We start from the raw sequence: 27198 nt of genomic DNA on the forward strand, positions 1-27198 counted from the left end.
AAAAAAAAAGGAAAAAGCCCAAACTCCACCAAACAAGACATATATATATATATATATATATATATATATATACACATATACATATATATATATATATGCATGAGATTTTATATATATATATATTCCTTTGCGATTTAAAGTACCTTAACTGTGTGGGGGCCCGCGCCCCCCCCCCCCGGCCCTGCAGCCCCATATATATATATGTGGAGATATATATATATATATGTACAGGTTATTTGTTTTATTTATAGGTCACAAGGACTATTTTTAATTATATTTTTTAAGCCGACGAGCCCGACTAAAAACCCTCTAGGAGAGCCTGTAGTGCATGAAACCCCCGCGGTGATTGTCGAGCGGAGCCCCCTCGTATCCCCATCCTGCGGGGGACCCCCAGAGCTTCCCCAGGGATGGGGCGCTCCCCCCCGGCTTTGCGCTCACCCCCCGACCGAGGCCGCCAGAAGATAAAAAAAAAGAAGGGAGAATGATTAAAAAAATAGAAATAATAAAAATGAGCGGTGCCCCCTCCCCCGCGGAGGGCCCGGGGCTGTTGCATATTCCCTTTGGGCAGGGCCGGGGGTGTCGGGGAGCAGTGCAAAGCCCCGGGGGCACGGGGGGCTCCCGGCCCCGCAAGGGGAAACCCCGGCACGCCCCCCCCGGTGCCGCCCGACGGGCTGGGGGGCGTCCAGTTGATTCTTTTTTGCCTTTTGGAATTTGGTTTAAGGTGCTTTTCTTGCCGAGGGCGGGTTTTGGTGCAGCCGGCCCGGGGTGGGGAGGCAGCGAAGCGGGGCAGGGGCGGCCCCGGGGGAACAGGGGGGGCTCCGGGGCTTCCTCGGGGCGGGGGTCCAGGCCCGAGGGGCGCCAGCGCCCCTCGCCTCCCCGGGGCTGGCCCAGGGAGCTGCCCCGGTGCCCCCGCTCCCTCCCTCCGCTGTCACTGTCACCGTTTAAAAATGCCTTTTTTTTTTTTTAATATTTTTTGCTTTGAGCTGAGCCTTCTCCAGCCTTAATCCCCCCCTTCTTTTTTTTTTTTTTTTTGTTTTTCTATTAAAAAAACCCCTCTCTCTCTTTTTTTAAAAATTTTGTCTTCTTTTCCCCCCTTTTTCTTTTTTTTAATTCTAATATTTCATTCCCCCCCCCCCCCCCCCCCAGCTGGACGCCGCCCCCACTCCCTCCTTGCATTGTCCTTGCAGAAATCAATACTGCACCTTGCATCAAGAAGCGTCTCCCAAGGCTCCCCCCAAGGGTCCGGGACCCTCAAACCAGCCTCAACTGTGGGCGAAACCCGGCGGGACGCGACCACCCCGTCACCCCCTTCTAATACTTTTGGACACCAAAAAAAAAAAAAAAAAAAAGGAAAAAAAAAAAGAACAAAAACCAAAACAAACAAACAAACAAAAATTAAAAACTGTTGACGACGACGTTTCTTCATGCCCGAGCAGCAGCGATGCCGGGGCCACCCGCCCACCGGTGTCACAACCCGCGTCAGTTCTCAGCCCCAGGGAGCTCGGGGGTCTCCAGCCGGCGGAACGCGGGGGTTTTAAGGCAAATTCAGGGGTTTTGGGGCTGTCGGGGGCAGGAAGGCACCACCTGCCGCTCCTGCCGCACCCGGGCACGGAGCGCTGGGGTGGCGGCTGCGACCCCCCTGTCCCCAGCGCGGGGTGGGGGCTCAGCTACATTCACTCGGTTCCATTCCTGTGCGAGAGCAGCCGGGCTCGGCCCTGCGCCCCGCTGAACACCAATGGAAAACTGGGGGTTCCCCAATGGGGAGCGGGGGAGCCGCGCCCGGCCCGGAGCGGCTCCATCCCCGCAGCGCCCGCACCGAGCCCCGCACGCCCCGCCCGGACACCGCCACCCCGCTCGGGGTCCCCGCCGCCTCCCGCCTCGCTGCCTTTGGTTGCTGGAAGCAGAAAAAAACAACTCAAAACCCCCCAAAAGGGAAGGAAAACAAAGAAAAGAGAGGCAAAGCAAAGGGGTGGCCGCCCCCCCGGCCGGCCCCCCCACAGCTATTGCATATTCCGGTGTGTTGGCGCAGAGGATGCATCGGTATTACCAACTGGAAGACGTTTCTGAGGGGGAAAATCGGTTAAAAAAGAAGAAGAATAGAGAGAAAAAGGGACTTTTCCGGCCGAGAAGAAGCCATGCAAGAGGCGAGGGGGGGGCAGCGGCCCCCGGCCCCCCCGGCCCCCCGGGAGCCCCGGGCATGCAGCGACTCCCTCGCACTGATATCGGGTCCAGTAATACTTAGGCTTCGAAGGCAAGGCACATCATGTGGTATAAAATTTCGTGCAAATTAGGAAAACATGGATTTTTTTTTTCTTGTGTGTTTTTTTTTTTTTTACGGCTGTTTTTTTCTTTTATACAGATTTTTTTTGTGTTTTTTTCCTCTTTTTTTTTTTTTTTTTTTCTCTTTTGCTGAAGGGGAAGGTAGAGCCGGTTAATAAGAGTCTGCCATGCACAGCATCAGCCAGCCGCGGCTGGGTTGAGCCAGGTCACCAGATCCTGTTAAAGCACCATGCAGTTTATTTGTCTTTTTTTTTTTTTTTTTTGTCTTTTTGTCTTTTTTTATGTGTTTCTTTTCTCAGATCTTTAAAAAAAAAAACAGGTTTCCCTCTCCGCCAAGCGCTTTTTTTGTTGTTTTTTCTTTTCTTTTTTTTTTCCTTTTTTTACTTTTTTTTTTTTTTGGTGGGTTTTCTCCTTTTCTTGTCCTTTTTTATTATTTTTCTGTCTCCCGGGATTTCCTGCGTCAGCCCTTTCCCCGGTGTCTCGTTGTGGCGTCCCGGGGGTGGGAAGCGGGGGGAAGCGGGGGTCGCTGGGATGGGGATGCGGTGCCGCTCGCTGCTCCTCGGGGCGGCGCTGGGGGCCAGCCGGGTGGCGATGGTGGCCTCAATGATGTCCCCTGGAGCTCCTGGACCTCCGCGGTGGCTTCTCTCCATCAGCACCGTTCGGGTGTCCCCTGGGCCGGAGATGCTTGGGGGATCGGTCTCCTCATCTCGCTGGGGACAACGGGCACCTTCGTCCTCTTCCTCCTCCTCGCCTGGGCCGTCGCGGGGGTCGCTCTGCTCTAAGGCACTGCCACGTCCCTGTGTCCCCGTCCTGGCCCCGCTGTCACCGCACGGGACGGGGGCGGCTCCTCCGGGACCCCTCCCCGCCGCAGTTCAGGCACTTGACGCGGGGCCGGGGGCTCCGGGGGCTCCGGGGGGCTCCGGGAGGGGCTGGCTCTGCCCTCGCCGTCGCTCGGGCTTCTCTGCTCCGTCCTTTTGTATCCAAAAAGAAAAGAAAAGAAAAAAAAAAAAAAAAAAGCCAAACCCAAAAAAAACAAAACCACCAAACCCAAAAACCCCAAACCAGCCGTCCCGGCAAGCCGGTGCCGGGGACTCCACCTCCTCCTCCTCTTCCTCTTCCCCTTTTTTTGTGATTTTGTTTTCTTTTCTCTTCTTCTTTTTCCTCTTTTTTTTTTTTTTTTTTTGATGATGATTCCCTCTTAAAAGTGCATTTCCTACAAAATGTGCAACACGAGCGCACCCTGCCTCCCCCCCGGTACCTGTCCACAGGAATGCATAGCTCAAACACACGGACGCACGGCCCCTGCCCCGTAACCCCCGGGCGCGGGGACACGGCTGGGGACACGGGGACACGGCTGGGGACACGGCTGGGGACACGGGGACACGGCTGGGGACAGGCGGGGCCCGGGCCGGTGCAGGCTTGGGGGAGGAATGCGACCAGAGAGATGGTGACCGGAGCCTCGGCGCGACGGTGGCCGCCGGGCTGCGACAGTCCCCGTGCCGCGTCCCCGATGGAACCGGGGTGCCACCGCCGCTGTGACGCGTGGGGCAAGGTGGGAGCGTCCCGACACCGACACCGACACCGTGTCCGAGCGGGAACCGAGGTGCCACCGCCGCCGCGACCATCCCGGCCGTGCCCACGCACCCGCTGGGGTCACAAGCCCCCTCCTCCTGTGCCACCCGCTCGATCCACTGTGCCACCGCACGACCGTCACCGCAGCGCGATGTCACCGCAGCGCGATGTCACCGTGTCACCGCAGCGCAATGTCACCGTGTCACCGCAGCGCGATGTCACCGTCCCCGGGGCGCTCGCACAGCACCGAGCGCCACCCGCCCGCCCGGAGCGCGCCCGCTCTGCCCCGCGGGGCTGCGGCAGCGGGAGGGGTTCCCCGGGAGGGGTTCCCGGGAGGGGCTCCTCGGCCCAGCCCCACGAACCCCCGACAGTCTGGGGCCGGGGGGGTCGGCGGGGGAGGTTTTGATCTTTGTTACTCACATAGAGGCAAGAACGAGAGAGTCAAAGCCGTTTGCATATTCGGCGAGCGGCCGGCGGGGCCGGGAGGCAGCGCAGGCACCGCTCGTGTCAGGTCTCAGCGCGGCGCCGGGGCCCACGGGGTAAAGAATAGTGTTTTTTCTTTCTTTTTTTTTTTTCTTTTTTTCCTGTTTCTTTGTTTTCGGGCGCATCGCCGGGGTGGGGTGAAAGGTCCTCCTGGGATGGGTTGTTGGTTTGTTTGTTTTTTTTTTGTTTGTGGGGTTTTGTTTTTTTTTTTTTCTTTTCCATTTTAAAACAGTTTGACCCTTTTCCTTCTTCCTTTCCCTTGCTCTTTCCTTCGGGTGTGGGTTTTGCTTGTTGTCGTCGTCGTCGTCGTCGTCGTGAGGCCGCGCTCTCCGTCGTCACCGCAAGGCTGGGCCTGGTGCTCGGGGACGGGGATGTTCCTCTGGGGGTGCCTAAAGCAGAGGAGAAGGGAGGCGAAGGGGCGGCACGGCGGCGATTATCCCAGGTACCAGGACTGCGGGAGAGAGGAGAGAGGCCGGCGTTAGTGCTCTGCCCCTGGGGCTGCCCCGTCCTCCCGCAGCTCCCTAGAGCCCGAGGCAGCCGGCCCTGCGCTGTCCCTGCGCTGTCCCTGTGCTGTCCCCGCTCGGCGCACGGGGCTCGGTCCCCACTCCTGCGCTGAGTTTGTCCGTCCTCCGCACCGCAGCCACCCGCGCTCCCCTGGGGCCGGTCCCTCTGCACCTTCACGGCAAAGGGAGGCTCTCCCAGGGCCACCTGGGGACAGGTAGGGGGTGGCACGGCTGGGGACCCCGCGAGGTGGCCCCCTGCCACCCTCCCATTGTTTCCCCCCCAGCCCCAAGTTCAAGTTCATTCCCGATTACCTCATGTCTGGTTTCCGTTGGAAACGAGACAGCTCGGGGCCGCTGCTTCCCTTAACCCTTCCAGGCCCCGCCACACATGACCAGAGCGTGGCAGGTCTCAGCTGCCCCTCTGGGACACCAACTCCTACCCCGTGCCTCAGTTTCCCCAGGCAGAGCATCCTTGAGCCCTGGGGAGCCTCCCTGAGCATGACTGGGGACACTCATTCACAGGGACCCTGGGGGTCCTGGGACTGTGAGGGGCTCTGACCCGTCTCTGGACAGGCACTCTGGCCCATGCTCCTCCAAGGCTCTCCTGGTTCTGCCCCAGGTCTCCTCTTTAGGGACCCAAGGCCATTGGAGGGCTGCCCACCCCATGTGCAGGGCTGGGGAAACTGAGGCAGGCTGGGGGGTGTGATCAGAGCCGGGTCCCCCATGTTTTTCCTCTGGAACGGCACAGCACCCTCGGGTGTCCCAGCTCATGGTTCCCACATCACAGCACAGCACTCCCAGGTACCCTGTGTCACTGCTCACAGCCCCCAGTGCCCACCCGGCACAGCACAGCACCCTGAGCACCCCCCGAGCCAGGGCAGCACCCCAGGGTGCCCCAGCATGGCACTGTCCACACCCCATCCCTCTGTCCTGTCACCTGTGTCACCTGCCAGGCAGGACTGCAGCTGCCCTGCAGGGAATGCTCAGGCCAGACCACTCGTGCCACAAGGGAGCCCAGGAGCTGCCACCCCTGTGCTGGCACCATGGCAGTGCCTGCAGCACCAGTGCCAGCTCTGGAACCCAGGACTAATGCAAAGCCCCTGGAAAGGCACACACAACTCCTGCTGCAGCTGGCACAGCCACGGGCACAGCTGAGCGACAGCAGTGCCTGTGCCCACACTGAGAGGGACCCATGGCCCTGGGGATGTCCTGGGCACCTAGGCAGGGTGGTGCCACATGGTGCCAGGCAGGACACTGCCAGAGCATGGCAGTGACCTCTCTCTATGACTCATGGTGGCCCTGAGCCACCAGCAGTGCCTAAAGCCCTGGCACCGGGTGCCCGCAGTGAGGATGTCACGGCAGCAATGCCCAGGGGCCGCAGCGGTGATGCCAAGGCAGTGATGCTCACAGCAGCAAAGCTGGCAGTGGCAGTGCCAGAGCTGCAGTGCCATGGTGGTGATGCCCACGGTGGCACTGCACATGGAAATGACCCCATAATGGTCACATACACAGCAGTGGTGCCCAAAGTGACATTGCCACAGTAGCAACACCCATGGCAGTGATGCCATGGCGGGGACGTCCACAACAGCAATGTCTGCAGTGGCCAGGCCAGTGGTGGCAATGCCCACAGCGGTGATGCCACTGCTGTGGTGACACTCCTCGTGGCCTCAGACATGGTGGCAAGGCCACAGCAGCGATGGCCACAGAGGTTACATCCACAATGTCCCATGGCAGTGATGCCACAGTGGCGATACCCACGGTAGTGCCCACAGCAGCAATGCCCACAGGAGCAATAAATATGGCAGCAATGCCACGGCGGTGATGCTGTGGTGACAAGGCCCATGGCAGTGATGCCATGGTGCCAATGCCCTCAGCAGTGATGCCATGGCGGCAATGCCCTCAGCAGTGATGCCACGGCAGTGATGCCACAGCAGGGGCACCATGGCGGGGAAGCCCACATCAGCAATGTCATGTCAGTGACAGCCACAATGGCAATGCCAGCACTGGCCATGCCCACGGTGATGCCATGGCGAGGGTGCCCGGGGCGAGGGCAGGAGGGTCCCCCCAGCAGCATCCCCGCTCTCACCTGTGCCTGATAGATACTCCCAGGATCCCTTGGTCCTAATCCCACGAAGGAACGGTTCGCAGGGGGCGTGCCTGGTGCAGAGTAGGCTGGGGAACAAACGAGAGCTCATTAACGGGGCTGTGGGTGGCACTGCCATTGTCCCCCCAGGGGCCAGGCCCGGCCCTCTCCCTGGCACTGCTGGGACGGAGCTCCCTGGCACCCGGTGCTGGCGACCAGGCGACGTCCCTGGCTGTGACCTGCTGGCAGGCGGATGGAGCCCGGGGTGCTGCACCCAGGGGTGCTGTGCTCGGACGGTGCCACCCTGAGGCTGGAGGGGCGAGGTGCCCTGGGGTGCAGGCGCAGATGGTGCCCTGGCTGTGCCCGCGCTGCGGCTCCCGGAGCTGAGCTGCCACGGGGAGAACAATGGCAGTGTCCAGTTCCACTTGGCCACGTCACCCTGCTGCCACCTCCATCCCTCAGCTGGGGATCCAGCAGTGGGACCTCCAGCCCTGCTGAGCCTCTGGGTTCAGCCCTGCTGGAAGCAGAGTGCTGCCAAGGGGAATGGGGGATTTGGGGACAGCCAGTGTCCTCCTAACGCGTCCTGCCCTGAGCCTGCAGGAACTTGCACTCCTCTGTCCCTCCCCAAGGCTGTGACCCCATTAGCAGCCAGGCCATCCCATGCTGTCCTCTCCAGATTGTCCAGGCTTTGGCTTCTCCATGCCATGGGATCGCCACACCTGCTGACCAGCTGCTGGCAATCAGCCATGGCCCATTACCCGGGGACAACAGCTCAATCAGGCAGGGCTTGACTGTGTGGGGACACAGCAGCCACGTGGGGTGCCATGTCCCATGGGTACAGCAGGATGGGAACAGGAACAACCCCCTCACAGAGTGTGGCGACAGCACAGTGTCCCACCACTGCAGCACACACCCCCCTGCCACGCTGGGGTGACACCAACTCCCCTCTGGCTGCTGGGCCCAGCACTCAAAACCCTCCTGGCCAAGGCACTTATGGCCCCAGAGGTGGAGGGGAGGCCAAGGAACTTGTCAGCCACCATGCTGACAACCCCCAGGTGCCACCTGGAAAGCGCTCTGGGGACCCACACACAGTCCCTGCTCTGGTGCCACCTCAGATCCCCAGCCAGAGCAGAATCCCCGGTGCCAAGGACCCCCATGGCAGCAAGAGTCCAACAGCCCACACCACGCACCAGGCACACTGTCCCTAGTCCCAGTGCCACCCGCGTGCCAGCTGCTCCCTGCTCCCGGCAGCACAGCCACCACCATGGTGGGACAAACAGACACGGAGAGACCATGGCCTCCCCCACAGCACTGCCCACACCGAGGCTGTGGGCAGGACACTGCTTTGGAGAGCCCTGCCACGGCTCCACTCATGCTCAGAGGGACAAGGGGCTCGAGCTGGTCCCCGGGACCAGCACACAACCCCTTGGCTCAGCGGCCACGGCGGCCACCGGCTCAAGCCCTGTCCGCTCCGACCTGCCTGAGACCCAGCAAACTCACGGCGTGCCGGCTGCCGCCCTCTCCCCGGCTGCGGGGAGGCCACCTCCGCCAACATCCCCCCAGCCCGGGACAGGGGGACACCCTGGGGGGCTGTGAGAGGAGGGGCCAGCCGGGCCGGGGAGCAGGGGGGCGCCGCGGGTGCTTACTGGGTGATGTCGGCGAGGTCGTCCCTCCCTCGGAAGTTGTCGTGGTGGATTTGGTGTCAGGAGAGACGGCCAAGCGGGGCATGCCGGGGGGAGGTGGCGGCGCCAGCATCTGCGTGGGCAGGTAGTGGCTGGGCACTTTCACTTGACCACTTCCATTTAACTGGGGACAACACAGACAAAAAACAAACAGCACAAGCCATTAGGATGCACGCGCACAGCAGCACGGCCGGGGAGCCCCGGGGACAGCCCCGGCACAGGCACGGGGTGTCCCTCACTGCACACATGAGTTTGGTGGGTCTCAGAGCAGCCTGAATGGTCGGCGCTGGCAGCAGGCAGGAAATGACGGCGGGACAGGAGGGGTTTGGGGGCTGTGGGGGCCATGCTCCATGGGGGTCATGGCCCAGAGTGGCGCACGCTGCAGCTGGGAGCCCTCTCTACAGTGCCAGGGGGGTCACTGAAGCACTCCTCGGAAGGGAAGGGGCACCCAGAGCCTCCAAAGGCTCCTGCACCACTGCTCCGTGCCCAACCTGGCTGTGGGCTGCTCCTGATCCGGTGTCCAACAGCCCAGCATGGAGCCACTGCACAGGGGAACAGTGGCCATGCCCTTCACCCTGGCATCAGCCCCTGCTGGAGAGGGGAAACAGGCAAGTGGGGCTCCCCAAGAACTCTGCACCTGGGAGGACAAAGGGGGGCACAGGACAGTATGGGAGCAGGAACACCCTCAGTGTCTCGCTTTGGGTATGAAGGGTGCCCTTCATGGGGTGTGGGGTGTGTTGTGTGTTGTGGGGTCTGGGTGTATGGGGTGATGGTTTGGGTGCTGCACCCACTGGGTGCTGTGTGCACGGTGCTGGTTACAGAGGCTGTTTGGTGATGGGAGCATGGGCTGTGGGGTGATGGCTCCGTGGGTGTGTGGGGTCCCATGTCTGTGGGGTGCAGTGGGTGCATGGGAGTGCAGGACACTGTGGCAAGGGAAGGCCCACAGCAGCACAGTGTGGCTCTGCCACCCCTGTGGGGACACTGGGGACATGGGTACAGCTCCAGAGGAGCTGACAAGTCACCCGTGGGCTCTGCAGGTGGATGGGGCACGTCAAACCCATCACTCTCCAGGACACGCTGGCGGACGGTGACTCCAGGAGATGGTCACACAGCCCTGGCAGACACCTTGCTCCCCCAACACCCCAACACCGGCTGACGGCTCAGCCCCAGCACCCCAACACCCGCGGCGCCCCGTGCTGGCCCGGGACACAGCACCTCCATCGCCGCACACACGAGGCGCCAACACGGAGCAGGCGCGGCAGCGCTCCCGAACCAACGCACGGCACGGCTGGAGCTCAGCCCCACAGAACAGCCGCCGGTGCCACCGGCACACCCCGGCCCCCCCGTGCGGCGGCAGAGGTGACAGCGGCGGCGCCGGTGGAGGGGACTCTCGTCGGGCAGCCCGGCTGGCAGCAGCCCCCGGTGCCCACGGACAAGGCTGCGTCCTTACCGGTCCGGGCTGCTGGTTGGACGGGTCGCAGGCCAGCGAGACGAGATCTTTGAGCGGGTCCTGCGGGTTGAGATGAGGCGGGTACCGGATGGCCGTGTGCGGGAAGTAGGTGGAGGCCGTCTGGGGAAGGATGGAGGTGGTGGGGAAATGCAGCGCAGACGACGGGTGCGGGCTTCGGGCGATACCTGCGGGCGACAGCAAAAGGGGACACGCAGCTGTGTCACTGGCTAGTGGCTGCCCCAGCCCCCCGACCCCTCAGGGCTCTCTCTGTGCCTCGGTGTCCCTGGCAGGACACTCACCACTGTGCACAGCGATGACGGGACGGTGGTGCTGCGTGAAGCTGCTCAGCCGGGGCGAGGAGTCCTGGGGTGATGGGCTGTTGAAGGGGGACTTGTCCATCTCTGTCTTCTTCACAGTGGGGGAGATGCCTGGGGAAAGCAGGGTGCAACGTCAGGACCCCAAATCCCCAAATCCCATGGCTGCTGCCATCTCAGTGCAGTGTTGGGGAGCTCATTCCAGGGGCAGGGGGCACCCTGGGGTCAGGGTGGGCATGGGGAGGGTGCTGTTGTGAGCATTTGTGTGTGCTGGCAGGAGGGTGGGCACCTCTGGGGGCACACCTGTGTGCATGAATGAGTGTGCATGTGTGTATGTACAGCACAGCTCTGTACCCGTGTGTGTACTCAGGTGTGTGCTCCTGCAGGTGTGTGTATGTGCGTGCACACAGCTCTGTGCGTGTGTGTCCCACCCTGGTGGCAGAAGTGGGTGCCCTCACGGATTCCACTGTGACCTGCAGCCCCCACATGGCACCCGCCTCCCCTGGCACATGGGGCTGGGGGCTACAGGAGCTCCTGGGGAGGCAGAGAGGTGCCAGCATGGGGGTGACCACCCCAGAGCCCCCCTGGCAGCAGTGGCTGCCCAGGTCCCCGAGGCTACCCCAGGGCACGGGGCTGAGTGGGGGGGTTGGCAGCACGTTAATCCCCTGCCTCCGTGGCTTTAGCTCTGGCCATTGGCCCGGGCCTGGTAATGGGTTTAGCCCTTTCTCAGTCGGGCGTTAGGAGGATTTCCCAGAACATCCCGTACAGGATTGCCAAGCCCCCTCCCCGCCACCAGGGCTGAGCCCCCCCTGCCAGCCACCCTCACCCCTGCCCGGGTCAGGCCACAGATGCCCTGGCACAGCTCCCTCCTGCCTCCATGCACCATTTTGGGGAGGGGGCTGCACCTTCCCCAGGCTCCCCCCTGCACCAGCCCCACGGGGCAGGATGGGGTACAGTCCCTGCACACACAGGACACAGTTTGGGGGCTGGAGCTGCATCCCCCGAATCTCCTTCCAACAGGATTGGTGCCTCCAGCCCTCCAGCCAGGCACCCCCAGGCTCTGGCAGGGCTGGGGGCTGCTGTGGAGCCCACCCCACTGCTGGGGGAGGCAGGAGAAGAGCCAAGTGAGGAGGAAGAGGAGCAGCTTCTTTGCCTGCAACTCGGGGTGTGGGAGCTGCTGTGCCAGCCCTGCAGCATCACTTTAATTAGCCCAGCCCCCCCTTTCTTAATGAACAGCTAATTGGGGCTTGTCTAGACAGGAAAGGGAAAAAAACCGCCAAGCCAGAAAGCTGTCCACAGTGATGTGGGGCTGGGAGAGGCTGGTGTGGGGCTGCCAGACCAGCCATGGGGCTGGAGGCTGGGTTGGCCCTACACAGAGAACCCGTGTTGAAATAGGGGTCCCTGTAGTAACATCACAGTCCCCACAGAGCCCTGCCCAAAGTGAGGGGGCACAGACACACCTGGGCACCTATGGAAAGCCTGTGCCTAAATCAGGGGGGCTTGACAGCAACCTCACAGACCCCATGGAAAAGCAGCAGGAATGTTCTGGGGGATTTGAGGGTGGTACTGCAGCCCCCATGGCCGGTGTGCCCTGACCTTAAGGCCCATAGGGACACTGGGGCACAGACAGGGCCCAGATGGTCACACGGGGTTCTGGCAGTGGTTTGCAGAATGCTGGGAGCAGGATGGGGGCCCCAGGGCACTGGAAGGGCACTGGTAAGGAGCTGGCACGTACCCCCTTCCATGTCTTCTGTCCAGTTGCGGCTGCTGCTGGTGGGGGAGTTGGAGGAGGTGTAGTACTCGCCCCCAGGGCTGGTGTCAATGTCATCCTCCATGGACCCCGACTTGTGCCGTTTGCTCCTGGGGACAGGGAAGGGTCACAGAGTCATGGAGTGGTTTGGGTTGGAAAGAACCTTAAAGCTCATCCCATTTCACCCCTGCCCTGAGCAGGGACACCTTCCACTATCCCAGGGTGCTCCAAAGCCCCCTCCAATCTGACCTGGGACACTTCCAGAGATCCAGGGGCAGCCACAGCTGCCAAGACCTCCATACCCTCACTGGGAAGTGAACCTATCTAGCCCTGCCCTCTGGCAGTGGGAAGCCATTCCCCCTTGTGCTGGCACTCCATCCTTTGTCCAAGCTTCCCCTCCAACTCTCTTGGAGCCCCTTTAAGCACTGGAAAGGGCTCTGAGCTCTCCCTGGAGTTTTCTTTTCTCCAGGCTGAACACCCCCAGCTCTCCCAGCTTGTCATGGGTCAGTGCCAGCCCGTGGCAGGACCTGGCTGCCCCTCTCCTTCCCCACGGCCGTGCTGGGGCTGGCCCTGGCACCACCCTGTGGTGGCACAGCCCCGGTGGCACCTACCCGCTGGAGGAGGTGCTGGGCAGTGTCCTCCTCATGCCGGTGCTGGAGGGGTTCAGGTCATAGGCCAGGTGGCCCTGCAGCTCCCCCAGGGAGAAGTTTGGCCCTGTGCCCGTCACCACCGGCGCTGCAGGGAGAGAGGGAGGGGGGTCACTGGGGCTTGGTGGGGAGGGGAGCCCCAGCCCATTGTAGGGTGGGGGGGCTGTTGGGACGCTGCTGTGCCCAGGCTGCCGAGGATTGGGCTGTGGCATCACAGTCACACTCACTTCGGGACACCTGGATGAGCTCGGTGACACTGAACACCCCCGAGGTGACGAAGCTTTCCTGGAAGTCTGTCGAATCTGTGTGGGAGAGAGGAGAGCGTGCTGAGGGGACAACAGGACCACCCCTGCCACCCTGCACTGCCTTGAGGGCACCCCAATCCCATCTGTCCCCCTCCTCAGCTTCCACTCCACTCCCTGCTCCAGCAAGAAACCACCCCAATTGGTTCCCTCTGCTGAAGATGCCCCGGATCTGCTCAGTGCCTCAGTTTCCCTGTGGCTAAGAGAGCTGGCAGGGCTTGAGGCTTCACCCTCACCATGGACCTCTATGGCAGCTGCTGTCCCCAAGGGCTGTGGCCTCTGTGGGACTCTGCTGGGTGTAGGACAAGGCTAAGGCTATGCCCAGCTCATTGCAGGGGCCAGGCAGTGGCTGGCAGCTTGACCATATTTCATAGGCCCCCCCCCCCCGCCATGGCAGGGACCCTGGGGACAGTCTGGGGTGTCCCTTGTCCTTTTCCCAAGCGCTGCTCTCTGCACTCACCCAGCGTGATGGGTTTGCTGTCCTCCTGGTCCGAGCCAATGCCTGTCCGGGGGCTGCTGCTCTGCTCTGCATCTGCAAGAGGCAAAGCCCAGGGTGAGCCCCCCGTGCCAGTGACAGCCTCCAGGCTGGTGTGAGCCAGGGGTGCCACCAGCTGACTGCCCTCCCGTTGCCCTGCTGGGGGAAACTGAGGCACAGGCTGCCCAGCAGCTCTCACCACACAGCAGGGTCACCACCAAGCTGGCATGTCCCCAGCCCCTGAGGAACAGTCACCAACCAGCCCCCTTTGCCCTCCCTGCCAGCGACAGGAGCAGGGACAGTCCCACATGCAGGGTCTGGGCAGTGCCCCCCGCAGGAGGGGAACCCCAGGGCAGGAATGGGTGATGCTCCCCTGGCCCTGCTCCTGCCTCCTCTCCTCTCTCCAGCCACAGCCGTGTCCCAGTGCTGCCCCACCAGGCAGTGTCACCGCAGCATGGCACAACCTGTGGCACCTTGTTCTGCCTCTGCCCAGCTCCTGCAGGGCAGCAGGGCTTGGGAGAGCACCTGCTCTGACCCCTGGAGCCCTGTCCAGCCCTGCTCCCTCTTGGCTAAAAATATCCTGGCTCAGACGCTGAGCTCAGCAGCCCTGGCATGGCATGGCACAGCCCAGACCCTGCAGTCAGGAGCATCCTTCGTCACCTGGCTGCTCCCAAAGCCCCTCCATAACTTTTGCCATGCATTTCTCCCCCATACTCTTTCTTCTCCCTGTTTCTCCATTCTCCTCCTCCTCCTCCCACCCCTTGGCCTCCGGCATTTCTCTCTGGCAGCCTTGGCAGATGTCAGGAAAGGGCTGAGACAATCCAAAAACACCAACAAAACCACGCAGCTGCAACTGCCAGCCCATGTGCCCGCCTTGGGATTTTTCCCTTTCTCCCTGCTTTTTCTCCTCCTTTTTCTCCCCTCAAGTCCCTTGCACTCACATGTGGCTCCCAGACTGGCTGGGCAAGTTATCAATGTGGGCCCCATGCCACTCTGACACCCCTGTGTGCTGCCCACCAGGCAGGTTATCCATGGGGGCGATGGGACTGTGCCACCTCCCAGCCTGACACCCCGTTGTGCCCACACCCCCGGGACTGCTCAAGGCCGATGCCAAATCAGCCATTTTGTCTCCCTGCCCAGCTGCCGCCATCCCCTCCAGCCATCCCGTGCCAGCCTGGCACCACGCTGGCAGCGCCATGGCATCCTGCCCTGATGCTGCTCACCGCCACCAGCCCCCCCGTGCCCGCACCCCAGGCTCCCTCCAGGCAGCCATTTTAGGGAGCAGAAACTCCCCCTGGAGACGGGCGCAGGGTTCTTCCCTTCTCTCCATTTCTCTTTTTCTAGCCCTATTCCCCCATTTTGAAGCGGCTGCGAGCCCAAGTATCGGGGTGTGGGTGGTGGGAGCGAGCGGGGCACAAACCAGCGGGGACGGGGGAGTGGCTGGGGACCCCCCCGCCCATCCACGGGCACCGCGTGGCCGGACACGGCCCCTCCTCGCCTCTAAAAACAACAAATCTGGCGGCAGCTCTGGAAGTGGTTAGCGTGGAGCGCGGCCAAGGCGCGGGACGGAGGCTGGCGGTCACAGCCTGAGGCCGGCCCGGCTCCCCACAGCCCCCAGCGTGGCCTCAGGGCTCCCGGGGACCCCGATGCCTCCCGATGGCCCCACTTGCCCGGCCCGGGGTGCTCGGCCTCTGGTGCCTCCCCAGGCCGTGCCCTCGCCTGGTGCCTCTGAGGGGCCCACGCAGCACCCAGGGACCCCCACATCACCCAGGGAACCCCACCACTCGTGCTGAGGTGCCCACATGGAGCTTTGCCCACACCAAACCAGCCTAGCCTGGTCTCTATTCCCCCAGGGCACTCGGGAGGGCATCACAGGCCCTGCGTACCCCAGGTGGGCCCCATAGCCCTGGACTCCCACACCACCCCACAGCAGCACCCTGACCCGGCACTGCCAGTGCCCCCTCACCGGCCCCTGCTGCTGAGGGACCCTGGGGAGCTGTCCCCAAACCGAGCACTCGGCTCCCCCACAGCAGCCAGGACTTTCCCGAGCTCGGAGCTCCGGCAGCAGGGCCGGCCCCTCGCTGCCCCCTCAGTCCGGGCTGATGGAGGCGGTGGGTGCGAGGCCGGGGCCGGGGCTCGGCACCCCCGGCGCTCCCCGTGGCTGGGCGGGCGAGCTCGCCAGCAGATTTCTGGCTGCCTCCTCGGCGCGGGGCGACCGGGCCAAGCGCTGCTCTCACCGCCATGTGACGGCCGCCTGCGCCGGCTGGCGCGCTAAAATGGCGAAGGGAGCCCCGGTCTCACGGGCCGCGCTCCTCACAAGGGATGTCTGGGGGAGACTCCAAACCCAGGGCCCAACAAGTGGCCCCACTGCACCAGAGAGGAGAAAGAAGCCTGTAAAGCTCCCCTATGCCCCCGCTGCTTCGTTGATCCTGCGCCCTCCACTCCCCCTTCGGGAGGCCGGGATGGGGGATGGAGGTGGGGGTGGTCCTGCTGCCAAACTGTGGGGAGCTCAGCGGGGAGGGGGCTCAGTGCCGGGGTCGTCTCCGGCAAGGCAGAGTCGAGAGTGCTCAGTGCCCAAACAGGTCGATCCAATCTCTTTTAAAAATAGCCAAGTGTGTGCCCGGGGGGGCGCGGGCTGCCTGGGCTCCGGGCCGCGCTGGCAGCCTGGCCCGGTGCCACCCATTGAATTACGGATCCCGCACCCCGGCCCCGCTGGCTGGCACGGTGCCCCCGGGCCTCAAGCGACACCCGCCCGCGGTCTCAAGCGCGTGGGAACGACCCCCGGGCAGCAGGGCCGGCCCCGGGGAGTGTCACTGCAGGCCGGGTGCCCCCCGGGGCCGGCGCAGCTGCGGGAGAGCCCTGGCTCGGTGCCCGAGCGCTGACGGTAACAGGGCACGGTGTTACCGGCAGCGGCGCGGGCGCAGGCGCAGAGCTGGAGGATGCCGGGGGCTGGGGGAGCTGCTGGCGCCGGTGGGAGCAGTCCCAGCCCCGCATCGAGGGCAGCAGCCTTCCCCCTTTTCCCCAGCTCTGCCAGCCGAGGGCAGGGGATGGGGGAGAGTTGAACACTGCTGTCTGCAGGCTTCTGCCCCGTGCCTCAGTTTCCCTTGCGGTTGGCTGGGGGTAAACTGCCCCCCTGCTTCATGTTCCGTGCCACAGAGCCCAAACACCTCCTCAGGTGTCACTGCAGTCCTCCGGCTGCCCACGGCGACAGCGTGAACCAGTAGGGCCCGGAGTGAACAGCGTGGTCCTTGTGGAAGACCCCTGGAGAGCGGAGGGAGCCAATGTGCCGTGGGGCAGATCCCACTGCAAGGGCTGGGGGAAGGTGTGATTTGGGGGCCCTGCCCTGTCAGACCCCCAGAAAACTCCTCATCCCAGTCTCGCAGTGACCCCAGGTCCGAGCGGCACCGCCTGTTCCGCTGCCCGTCCCACTGTCCATCCCTCTGCCGCCAGGCTGGGGTGGCCCTTACATAAACCCGGAACAGTCCTGCTTGTGTAACCTCCTTTATATAATACCCTGAACCGCCGCGTGTGCCGGGTAAATCCTGGCTGAGCCGGGCCGGCCGGCGCGCCGGGGCGCGGGACCCCCTCCCGCTCCGTGCCGCGCCCCCCGCCATGCCCGGGGCGCTGCGGGGTGAGGCGGCTCCGCTGGGCCCCGGCCACCAGCGCTGCGGGGGCGGCAGCGCCTCCTCCCCCTGCCGAGCGGAGCCCCGGGGAGGTCCTGGCCGGAGGCATCCCCCGAGGTGGCGGGGCGGTGGCGGGGGGGACGGACGCGCCCCGCTGCCACGTACGCCGGCCGCGGCCAGCTGGCCCGGGCGGGAGCCTGGGAGGCGCGAGCACGTTGGCCGGCGGCTGCGAGCGAGCGGCGCTGGGAGCGAGCGCGTTTGTCCTCGGCCGACCCCGGCCGGCACGGGGAGATGGCAGCGGCCGGGGGGAACCCCCCCAGGAGGGCGGCGCGGCCGCCCCCTCGCTCAGCCCTGCCAGGCCTGGGCTCCATCCAGGGCTGCCGGCGTCCGCGGAGGCGAGCGGGGACAGATGGCAGCGGGGAAAGGGATGGGGAGAGCGGGACAGACAAAGGGAAGGCTGAGCGCCCCCTTCCCCGGGACTCTCCCCTGCGGGGTGCTGGCATCCAGCCCCCGCGCCCTGGGCTGGGGGTACCTGGGGGCGCAGCTGCAGGGAGGGGGTGGGAGAGAGGACAGACGGATGGGAGAGGGAAAGGAGAGAAAGGAAGGGAGGGAGGGAGAAAGGAAGGAAGAAATTAAGGTGGAGAGAAAGGGAAAGGAAAAGGGACAGGGACAGGGAAATATGCTGCCACTATCTTGCTGCCCCAGCAATTCCAGCCCCGTGGCAGAGCCCCACAGCACAGCCAGCGTCCCCCCCAAGTCCGATGTGCCCCCAACACGACCCCTCCGATGCTCCCCCAAAAGCAGCCCCTGCACCACCACCACGCAGGGCTGAGGCAGCAGTTTTCAAGCCCTTCCCCAGGACTGGCCGAGACCCCAGTGCAGGGGCCAGTGTGACAGAGGACCGTCCCCGTGCCCCAACTGGCAGTGCCAACCCTGATCGGGGGTGTAGGGGCACACAGGGGGCTTGCCGGCGTCTGTTCCCCCCCTCCCGCGGCCACGGGCGGGAGGGAGCACCGTGGGCATCTGCCGCCCCAGCTGTCCCTTGCCAACGCAGCACGAAGCCGGGCACCCGGCCAGGATGGCAACTGCGGCCCCGGGGAGGGCACGGCGCTTGCCAGCGCGGGGGGACGGCGGGTGGCGAGGGCGGGGGACGGCAGGTGCTCGTGAGAGGAGCTCGCTCATCTTTTATTCATCGGGTGCCCAACGGTGCGCGGAAGCGCTCTGGCCCCTTGTCCCCTGGGGCGGCACAGGACGTGGCACCCCGTGCCAGGGCCCGGGCAGGCACCGCTCACGCTGCCGGGGCTGCCGGGCCGAGCACGGCCCCGCTCGCTTCGGCGGTGACGCGCGGCCGGGGCTGGCAGCGGGCACTGCGGGGAAGCCGTCCGGCTCCGGCACGCCGCCGGCTCGGCGCACTGCGGGAGAGCCGGGGAAGCCCTGACCTCCCCAAGGTCGCCGGCACATCGATCCGGAGAGCTCGAGCGCACGGAAAGCGGCCCGGCCGTGCCAGCGCCGGGCTCGCAGCGGGGCCGCGCTCGGCAGCAGCGGCACCCCGGGCAGTGACGCTGCACAGGACGGGGGTGGCACCATGGGGAGCCCCCTCCCATCCCGCTGCTGCAGCACACAGCCGTGGGGCAGGAACGCAGCCCCTGCGGGTTCTCTGCTGTCTCAAACCCTCGTGCCCTTTCTCGGGGGGTCTCCTCCTGGACTTGCTGGGCTCTGCCTACCCCGTTCTCCTCAACCCCGGCCTCCCTGGCTGTTTGGCTGGGAGTAGAGACACCGGGAACAGGGGGAGGCTTTGCTCGTGTTCATCTGTGTGCTGGGGGGTTCTCCAGCCTGCCTGCCCACCGGTGCCCAGCTCTGCGAATGACAGATCCCAAATATTGTGAACCCCATCAATCTTCTCGTGACCCTGGCGATAAATATTTGCGCGGGGGCTGGCGGAGCGGCGGTGCCCGGGGAAACGCCTGCCCCTCCATCTGGAGGGGCTGAGCAGACGCTTGGCACGGCCGGCCTGGCACGGCCGCAGCGCGCCTGGGACGAGAGCCCTGGCACGGGCTCCCCGGCAGATTGGTGCCATCTGCCTCGCGCCGCACCCAGCGGTGAGGCTGGTGGGGGGAGATAAAGGGCTGCCAGGCGGTGGGAGACGCAGATGCTGGCACAGCGCGGGGGTCCCTGCCTCCCCCCAGGTGCTGTCCTCTGGCGGCGGCACGGCCGGGGCTGCCAGGAGCTCGATGCCACCCTGGGGCCCACGGCCTGCTTGCCCTGGGCACCCATCTGCTCCCACCCCGCTCGGCCTGGGGGCACTGCCGGGAAAAGCTCACTGCAGAGCCGAGCCTGGAACCCCCCCTGCCCCCTGAGCATGGGGGTGCAGAGAGCCTCAGAGGGTGTGAGGGGCCAGCACCGCCCCTGCTCTGCCTCTCCCCGGCTCTGGGAGCCTGGGTGGGAGGGGGTGGGGTCCAAGGATGGGGGCTTCCAGCACGGGGATACAAGGATGCATAGATGGGGCTGCAGGGATGGAGGCAGCATGGTGAGGGCGCAGCAAGGGAGCCCATGGAGGTGGGGAGCACTGGTGGGAGGTGCAGGGAGCGGGGCACTGTCCCCCCCACCCCCCAGACTGGCTGCTGCCGACAGGAGCTGCTGGGAGGAATCTCTCCGTAATGCTCCGAAGGTCCTGGCACCATCGGCTGGGGAGATTGATTACCATTTTACTGCAATGCTTTTGACTTTCACCGGCGACCTCCGAGCTCCCCCAGCCCCCCCGCCCCCCCCGCCGCACACCCAGCTCTGGGCTGCAGCGCCGTCCCCTCCCCCACTGCGGTGTGCACAGCCCAGCCCTCACCCAGCCCCGCACTCAGCCCGCACCCATCCTGCATCCTGCATCCAGCCGTGCTCCCGTCCTGCATCCAGCCCTGCTCCCATCCTGCATCCAGCCCTGCTCCCATCCTGCACCCAGCCCTGCTCCCGGCCCGCACCCATCCTGATCCCATCTTGCCCCAAAGGTGCCGGGGGTGCTGTCGCAGGGCCGGTGCTGCTCTGGGAGGACTCCCTGCACCCCACGGCCACCCCAGGGGCCAGCAGGGCTGGGACGGGACCTCCCCGCAGCCTGGCACAGCTCCTGCCTCAGTTCGCCCACCCGGGGGCACGGAAAGCCGAGGACAGCGGGAAGGGCCGAGGGGCAGAGCTCGCCTTTGCCACGGGCCCGGGGGGTCCGTCCGGGCGCTCAGCCCCTGCCAAGGCTGCCCCAGCCCGCGGGTGGGGAGCGCAGGGCCGGGGGCTCCTCCATCCCCCCCCTCCCCGGCGTTGCCAGAGCAGCGGCTGGGAAATTGTGCTGACACCGGCAAAACCGGGCGGCGGGGGCGGGGGAGCGCGGGCGCACGTGCTCGGGCTGATAACGGCGCTGCGGGGGCTGCGGGGAGCCCGGAGCGCCCGGCCGGGGGGGCTCTGAGCGGGACGGAGCCTCCCAGCCCCGCCTGGGGGGCTGCGGATGCTGCGGGGGAGCGGGCGGGCAGGAGAGGGCAGGAGCGGGCAGGCACAGGGAGCGGGGAGGAGGCAGAACCAGGCAGGAGGGGGCAGGAAGGAGGGAAGATGCAGAACCGGGCAGGAGGGGGCAGGTAGGAACGGGCAGTGTGCCGGGCAGGACCAGGAGGGCAGCATATCGGGCAGGGAGAAGCTCCCTGAGCCCACCAGGCTGTGGTACAGAGATCCCCAGCAGCCCTCGAGTGCTGTCAGCAGCCTGGCCATGCCATGCACGGTCCCATCGATGTGGTGGCTTCTGTTCTGCCTCAGTTTCCCCACCAAGGTGGGAGGCGGAGACCCCTCCCCTCAGCCACAGCCTGACAGAACATGCCCACCGTGGGTTGGGACCAGGCCATGCCGAGCACCCAGCACCCTGCAGCACCCCAGGGATCCCACGCTATTGCTCCTGGCCCATGCTGGTCCCCCTTAACCAGGGCCAGAGCGACCTTAACAGTGAAAGTGAGAGGCTGCCAGGCCTTATCAGGGAGTATTTACAGCCGCTGTGTTCCCAATTAGACAGTCAGGTGACTGCGGCTGCTGGGGACCCAGACACCGGGGTCAAGGTCGCCGCTGGAGGGGCGGGGGTGGGAGAGGGGCAGCCACCTCCCGGGGACAGCAGCTGGACACGGCATGGCCAGCGAGGCACACCAGGTGGCAATGGGGACCCCGCTGCAGGGGCTGTGGGGGTTCTGCTCCCTGCCTTCAGCCTGGCCACTGTAGGGCTCCCAGTCCAGCATCATGGTGCTCCCAGTTCAGCCCAGTTCAGAGTACTCCAGCCCAGTGTGACGCTGCACCTCCAGCTGAGCCAGCACAGCGTGCCCCCAGTCCAGCCCAGTGTGCAGCAGCCCCATCCCAGTGAGTACAGGGTGCCCCCAGCAGCCCAGCCCAGCCCAGCACACACACCCCACTCCTGTCTGGGTGCCCAGGGCACCCCCAGCCTGCACCCTGGGCCCCCCTTCCCAGCAGGGCACCCACACCTCCCAGTGCCCTGCTGGGTCCCTTGGTGTCACGGAGCGGGCGAGTCACGTGCGTGGGCACAGGTCCTGGCAGCACACGTGCTCACACACGGGGGCACGGCTGGGCAGGCAGGTCCTGGCTGCACACGTGTGTGCAACCACAGATGTGCCCCACGCCAGCCCAGGGTGCCAGCTGGGCCCTGGGGCAGGGTCTGGCCCTGGCTATTCCCTGCTGGAGGCTGTGCCCCACCTTTCCCCAAAGCCACAAGGGCCTGGCAGTCCTGCCAAACCCCTTCCCTGGGTGGGGGAGGTCGCTTGCCTGCCCTGCCTCAGTTTCCCCAGTGACACCCAGCATATCCCATGGATAGCTGGGCAGAGAGTGTGCCCACCATGATTCACAATACTGGCACCTGATTTGCTGGCACCACAGTGGCCTCTGTGGTGTCACTGTCTGTCCCTGGGCTCTGGCCAGTACCAGGCAAAGAGCCACAGCCCCACATTCCCCCTGCCGTGGTGCTGATGAGGGTGAGCTCATGGGGCCGGGGGACATCACCTGGTGCTGTGGGCATGGGCAGGAGGTGCTGCCAGGAGGGGACCAATATCCTGCCACCCCTGCACACCTGGGTAGCCTGGCCTGGCCAGAGGTGGCCACGAGACCCTTGATCACCCCTAGGGCTGCAAGTCACAGACCCCCACAGAACCAGCCCTGTGCCATAGCCCAGCCCTCAGCTGGGATCACACAGCAGCTCCCCTGGCCCTTCACACACCTGGGGGTGCTGGTGGATGGCAGGGTGAGTGGAGCACCCCAGCTGCTGGCAGGGTGTCTGTGCCAGCATGTCACCAGCCAGGGACAACAAACATGCCCAGGTAAAATCCCTACATCTGAGCCTCCCCTTCCCAGCTTGTGGGGAGGTGATGTGAGCTGGTGGAGAGAACAATGGCTCAGGGACCTGAACTGACAGAGAGAGCTGCTGCCTGCCCTGCACTCCGTGACTCAGTTTCCCCCTTTGAGAGCAGGTTTGACCCTCCTTGCTGCAATGAAAGCAGCCAGTTCTCCCAGCAAGTCCATGGCACCCCCAGGCAGGTGAAGAGCCAGGACCAGTATCCCCAGCAGGAGCTGCCCCCACCATTATTGCTGTGCCCTCCCCAGCCAGCCTCGCTGCCCAGTCCCTGCTCTGGCACCGAGGGGTTGGCACCGTAGTCCATGGCAAATGGGCACTGCTGGACCTCCTCCAGCTCCAGCCCTTGGGGATGCACCAGGAACAGGCTGCCCCTTCCCTGCCCACGCTGCCCACCCACTCCGCTCAGCTAGGCACAGGATGTGGGGTTAGCTCTGGGTTTAACCCCCAAAACTCCATGCTGGGAATGCCCAGAGGCAGCAGCATCCTCAGGCACCTTTGTGTGCTGCTCCTGGGCAGCTGGGATCAGCCCTGGCTGGGGGAGAGGCGCCAGGGTGGGGGGCAGTTTGAGAGGGAAGCACCGCGAGGTCTGCAATGGGAAAGGTGTCTGCAATGGGAGCGGTGTCCCCAGCTGGAGGCGGGGATGGGACAGGTGGGGAGGGACAGCTAAAGCACAGCCAGGCCCTGCCCTGCAGGCACACAGCACCCACCTCTCTCACGGACGAAGTAGGCCAGGTAGAGGTCGAGCTCCTTGACAGAGACGCTGATGTGGTGGGGCTGGACGCAGAGGATGGGGTTGGTGCACTGGCCCGACTTGACCAGGCGCTCGCCGTCGGTGCTCTCCAGCGGGATCCCTTTGAAGAGGATGACCATGACCAGGTCCAGCCGCCACACCTTGTCCGCCTGCCGCAGGCAGTCGATGCGGCGCATCTTGCCCTTCTGGTCGGGGTTGGAGAGGACGCAGCACGAGGGCTTCTTGCCCGTGATGGAGAGCACGAAGTCCTCGCGGCACTCGGGCCGGATGTCCTTGCGCAGCTTGGCCAGGAGGCGCGAGGCCCATTTCTGCTTCACCTCCGGCTTCTCGCTCAGCAGCTCGTCCTTCACCGCCCTCTCCTCATCCTTCGTCATCCTCTTCTCGTGCTTCTTGAAGTACTTGCGCTTGCGGGCCTGCAGGTTGAACCAGGTGTAGGCAAAGGCCCTGACGTGGGGGAGCAGCGCCTCGATGAAGGGGTGGAACTCATCCTGTGGGAGCAGAGGGACAGGGGGTCACTCCTGGCCGAGTCCCTCCAAGCTCCCTCCCGAGGTGGCTGTGGAGCCCTGGGGACCTGCCAGGCTCATTCCCACTGCGCTGCATTCCAGTGCAACCAGAAGAAAAAGCTGTGGCAGAGGCACATGTCCACCAGGGTCAGGGATCCCCTCACCACCCAGTGAGGTTATCCCCATTCCAGCAGACCTCCATAAACCCCACCTGCAATTTTCCCAAGCCAACAACCTGCAGGGAGTGGCTGGGCAGTACAGCAGCCAGTGCCACAAAGAGACAGGCTCCTGCACAAGGCTGGCCACCTCAGCAGCACCCAGACCCTCTCCCCTTTGCAGGATCTGCTCCCACCAGGTGCAGAAATCCCACCTGGAATCCCAGCTGACACTGTGCCCACCGGAGCCGCTGTGCAGGCGTCAGGCGCTGCCACACCACAACACCCCAGGGCCGGCTCCCCCACGCCTGCAGCATTCCGGGCGCTCCCACTCGAGCTCTGGGTGCCTTGGACCTCTCCACTCCCTCTGGACCAGTGAGAAACTCCCCCAGTTTGCCCCAGTTGCAGCCAGCCCGGCGGCTGGCGCCTGGCCCGGCACACAAGACGTGCTCTGACTGCCTTTTTCCATTTGGTGAGCGCTGCTGGATGAGTCCAGCCCCAAAAAGAAAACAAGGAAAATGCATCCCCATCCCTGGCCCCTCCTTCCCGCATCCCATTTTTTTTTTTTTCCAATTTGGAAAATCAGTGCTTCCTGGCTGGGGGCCCACAACCCCACCGTGGGATGGAAAGGTGTTGGGAGCCTTCCTGGTGAGGAGCAGCACAGCTTGGAAAGCAGCAGGCAGAGGGTTGAACATCCCTGTGTGGAGCCAGGGCAGCACCAAGCTGGTCCCCAAGGGTAGGATTTGGCCCTTGGGGTCCCTCATGACTGTGGGGAGGAGGAGGAGGAGGAAGGAGCTCAGCTGGATTCCTGCCAGGGCTGAGAGAGGGGTGGCTGGTGACAACTGCCCCTGCCATGCCACAGGGTGATGCCTGGCGAGGGTGCCAAGGGCAAGCGCTGCTCTGAGGTGAGGAGGTGGCCACAGGAAAGGACAGAGCTGTGGCTGTGGGATGGGGTGAGCGCTCCAGATCCAGCCCCACTCATCCCAGAGCAGCGATGCCATTCCCTGGCTGGAGCAGCAGTGTCCCAGAGTGACCCTGCCTGGAGGGAACAATGTCCCCTGAAACAGCTCCTGGCAAGGATTGGCCCCATGCAGACCCTGCTACTCCCACTTGTTCCCAAGTCCAGCACAGATCCCATTAACCCTAAATCTGCTCCCCCAGCACAAACCCTGACAACAGCAAGCGCGGCTCCCTGGGTGTCCCCTGAAGCAGTGACCCCTGCACAGACCCTGCTGTGAGCTGGCACAGACATCCCAGTGCAGACCCCACTGTCCCTGAACCCAGCACAGACACCGGGAACTGCCAGCCCCAACCCCCAGCACGGCCCCACTAACGCCCCAAAAGTCCCTGCAGGCACAGATCCTCCCTCATGGGACAGACCTGCCACCTCTGGGCCTGCCCCTCTCTGGACCCAGAGCTGTGGCCCCACAGGTGTCCCTGCCATGCCCAACAAGGGACAGGGGACTGTCCCCTCACTGGGAGCTCCATAGGGACCCAAATCTGCAGGCAAAGCCATCCTAACCCTGGGGACCCTGCCCAGGGGGACTCATCCTGCCCGAGGAACCCCTCCTTGCCTGGGGAACCTGTCCCCGCCGGCTGCTCCCGGGGCCACCACAGGGTCTGGTTGCCTCTTCCCTCCCCAGCAGCAGCCGCTAATTCAGTGCAGCTGGGCAAGGGCTGGGCATGTGTCTTAAATCAGGGAAGAAGGTCAAAGAAAAGTAAGACAGGAGCCGAAAAAAGCAGCAGTGAGTTCCAAAAACAATACTTGGCCGGGGCGGTGGGCGGCTGATCTTCCTTGGTGGCCGGTTATTCAGACGAGTCCGACAAATTGCTGCCATCCCCTGGCCCCGCCACCCTCCCCAGGCAGCCGGCGGCGGGGCTGGCCCAGGGACACCGCGCCATTGTCCCCATCGCTGCTGTCCCGCTCGGGGACTGCCACCCCTGCAGGGAAGCGCGGCAGGAACCAGGTTATCCGGGCTGGGCTGGGTGAGGCAGCACCCGAGGGTGCCGTGGGGGCCGGGGGCTGCCCTGCCCAGGCTCTGTGCCCTCCCCCGCCACCGTGCCGAGAATTCACAGTTCCCACTTGGAGTCACAACCGAGACCCTCCAAAAACCCCTCTGCGTGCCGAAGCCCCCGCAGCCCTCGGTGCCCCCGAGGCCGTGGCAGCCCCCCCGGCCTGGCCGGGATTAGGGCAGGCCGGGAGCTGCACCCAAAGCCAATCAGGCCCTCGCCAACTTTCCCTCCCGCCCGGCTTAACCCGCGCCGCGATGCCGCCGCTAAGCGGCTTTAGCAGGGCAGGCGAGGGCGGCTGGGGGGCATCGGGACAAGCACAGGGGAACGGCGGCGGCTGCGGGGCCGAGGGGACACGCCAAAGGACGGGGGGACCGTCCCCACCGTGCAGCAGCGAGCCCCGCAGCCGGGCACACCATCCCCGCTGGAACCAGCTTCACACTCGGGAAGGCAGAAGCAGGGATGCGCTGTCTGTCTGTCCGTCCCAGTCCCAGATTCCCAGACCCTGCTGTGAGCTGGCACAGATATCCCAGTGCAGACCCCACTGTCCCTGAACCCAGCACAGACACCGGGAACTGCCAGCCCCAGCCCCCAGCACGGCCCCACTAACGCCCCAAAAGTCCCTGCAGGCACGGATCCTCCCTCATGGGACAGACCTGCCACCTCTGGGCCTGCCCCTCTCTGGACCCAGAGCTGTGGCCCCACAGGTGTCCCCCAGCCCAGCAGCCCGAGCGCCGGCACAAGACTGGTTAAGTGTTTCTCCTGCTGTTTTTCCTTTGCGGGGCTGGGAAGCAGAGACGTGCTGCAATACCCCAGACGAGGCTGCTCCCGGGGCATTTCCGGATGGGAATCTGGCAGCAGAGCCTGCGCTTGGGCCTCATCCAAGCCAGGCTTGTAAAGCCCTGCAACCCAGGCAGGAGCACGCCTGCGCCGGGCGCTGCCGGCCCCGCTCCGGGCCCCCCTGCACCCCCTTGGAGGGGCTGCGCAGCGCTGGCTTCCCATGCCAGCTGCTGTCAGGGGAAACTGAGGCACGGGTCAAGTCCGGCTCTGTCCTGCGGTGGAGCGGGGAGAGGAAGGAGGGATACTCTGTGTGGAGCTGGGCATGCCATGGAGGATTAACTCCTCCGCAGCCCAGGGTTTGGGAAGGGGCACAGCTGAAGCGCTGCCTCTCCCCGTGCTCCTGCCACCGGCTCGGCAGCACCGGGGACGCTCTGGGGACAGGGGGACGCTCCGTGCCACGC

General features: G+C 64.6%; 1 protein-coding gene across 4 annotated transcripts in view; it reads right to left on the reverse strand.

Moving 5' to 3' along the window:
- Window positions 1–4530: 4530 nt before the first annotated feature.
- NFIC (nuclear factor I C) overlaps window positions 4531–27198 on the reverse strand; it is a 37530-nt gene continuing 14862 nt past the window's right edge. For 2 of the 4 annotated variants that reach the window (XM_054290920.1, XM_054290919.1), the window contains exons 2-11: window positions 23246–23777; window positions 13527–13598; window positions 12992–13066; window positions 12729–12852; window positions 12103–12227; window positions 10353–10481; window positions 10054–10238; window positions 8568–8727; window positions 6925–7010; window positions 4531–4786 (exon numbers count right to left, since the gene is read on the reverse strand). In XM_054290920.1, the coding sequence (XP_054146895.1) occupies window positions 4769–4786; window positions 6925–7010; window positions 8568–8727; window positions 10054–10238; window positions 10353–10481; window positions 12103–12227; window positions 12729–12852; window positions 12992–13066; window positions 13527–13598; window positions 23246–23777 (1506 nt within the window). In that variant the 3' untranslated portion in view covers window positions 4531–4768. The remainder of the gene's footprint in view (window positions 4787–6924; window positions 7011–8567; window positions 8728–10053; window positions 10239–10352; window positions 10482–12102; window positions 12228–12728; window positions 12853–12991; window positions 13067–13526; window positions 13599–23245; window positions 23778–27198) is intronic. The other 2 variants (XM_054290921.1, XM_054290922.1) reach the window with 2 other exon arrangements.

Source organism: Melozone crissalis, unplaced genomic scaffold (assembly GCF_028551555.1).
Source record: "Melozone crissalis strain CALT ecotype California unplaced genomic scaffold, PUWL_Pcris_2 ptg000088l_1, whole genome shotgun sequence".
Lineage (NCBI taxonomy): Eukaryota > Metazoa > Chordata > Aves > Passeriformes > Passerellidae > Melozone > Melozone crissalis.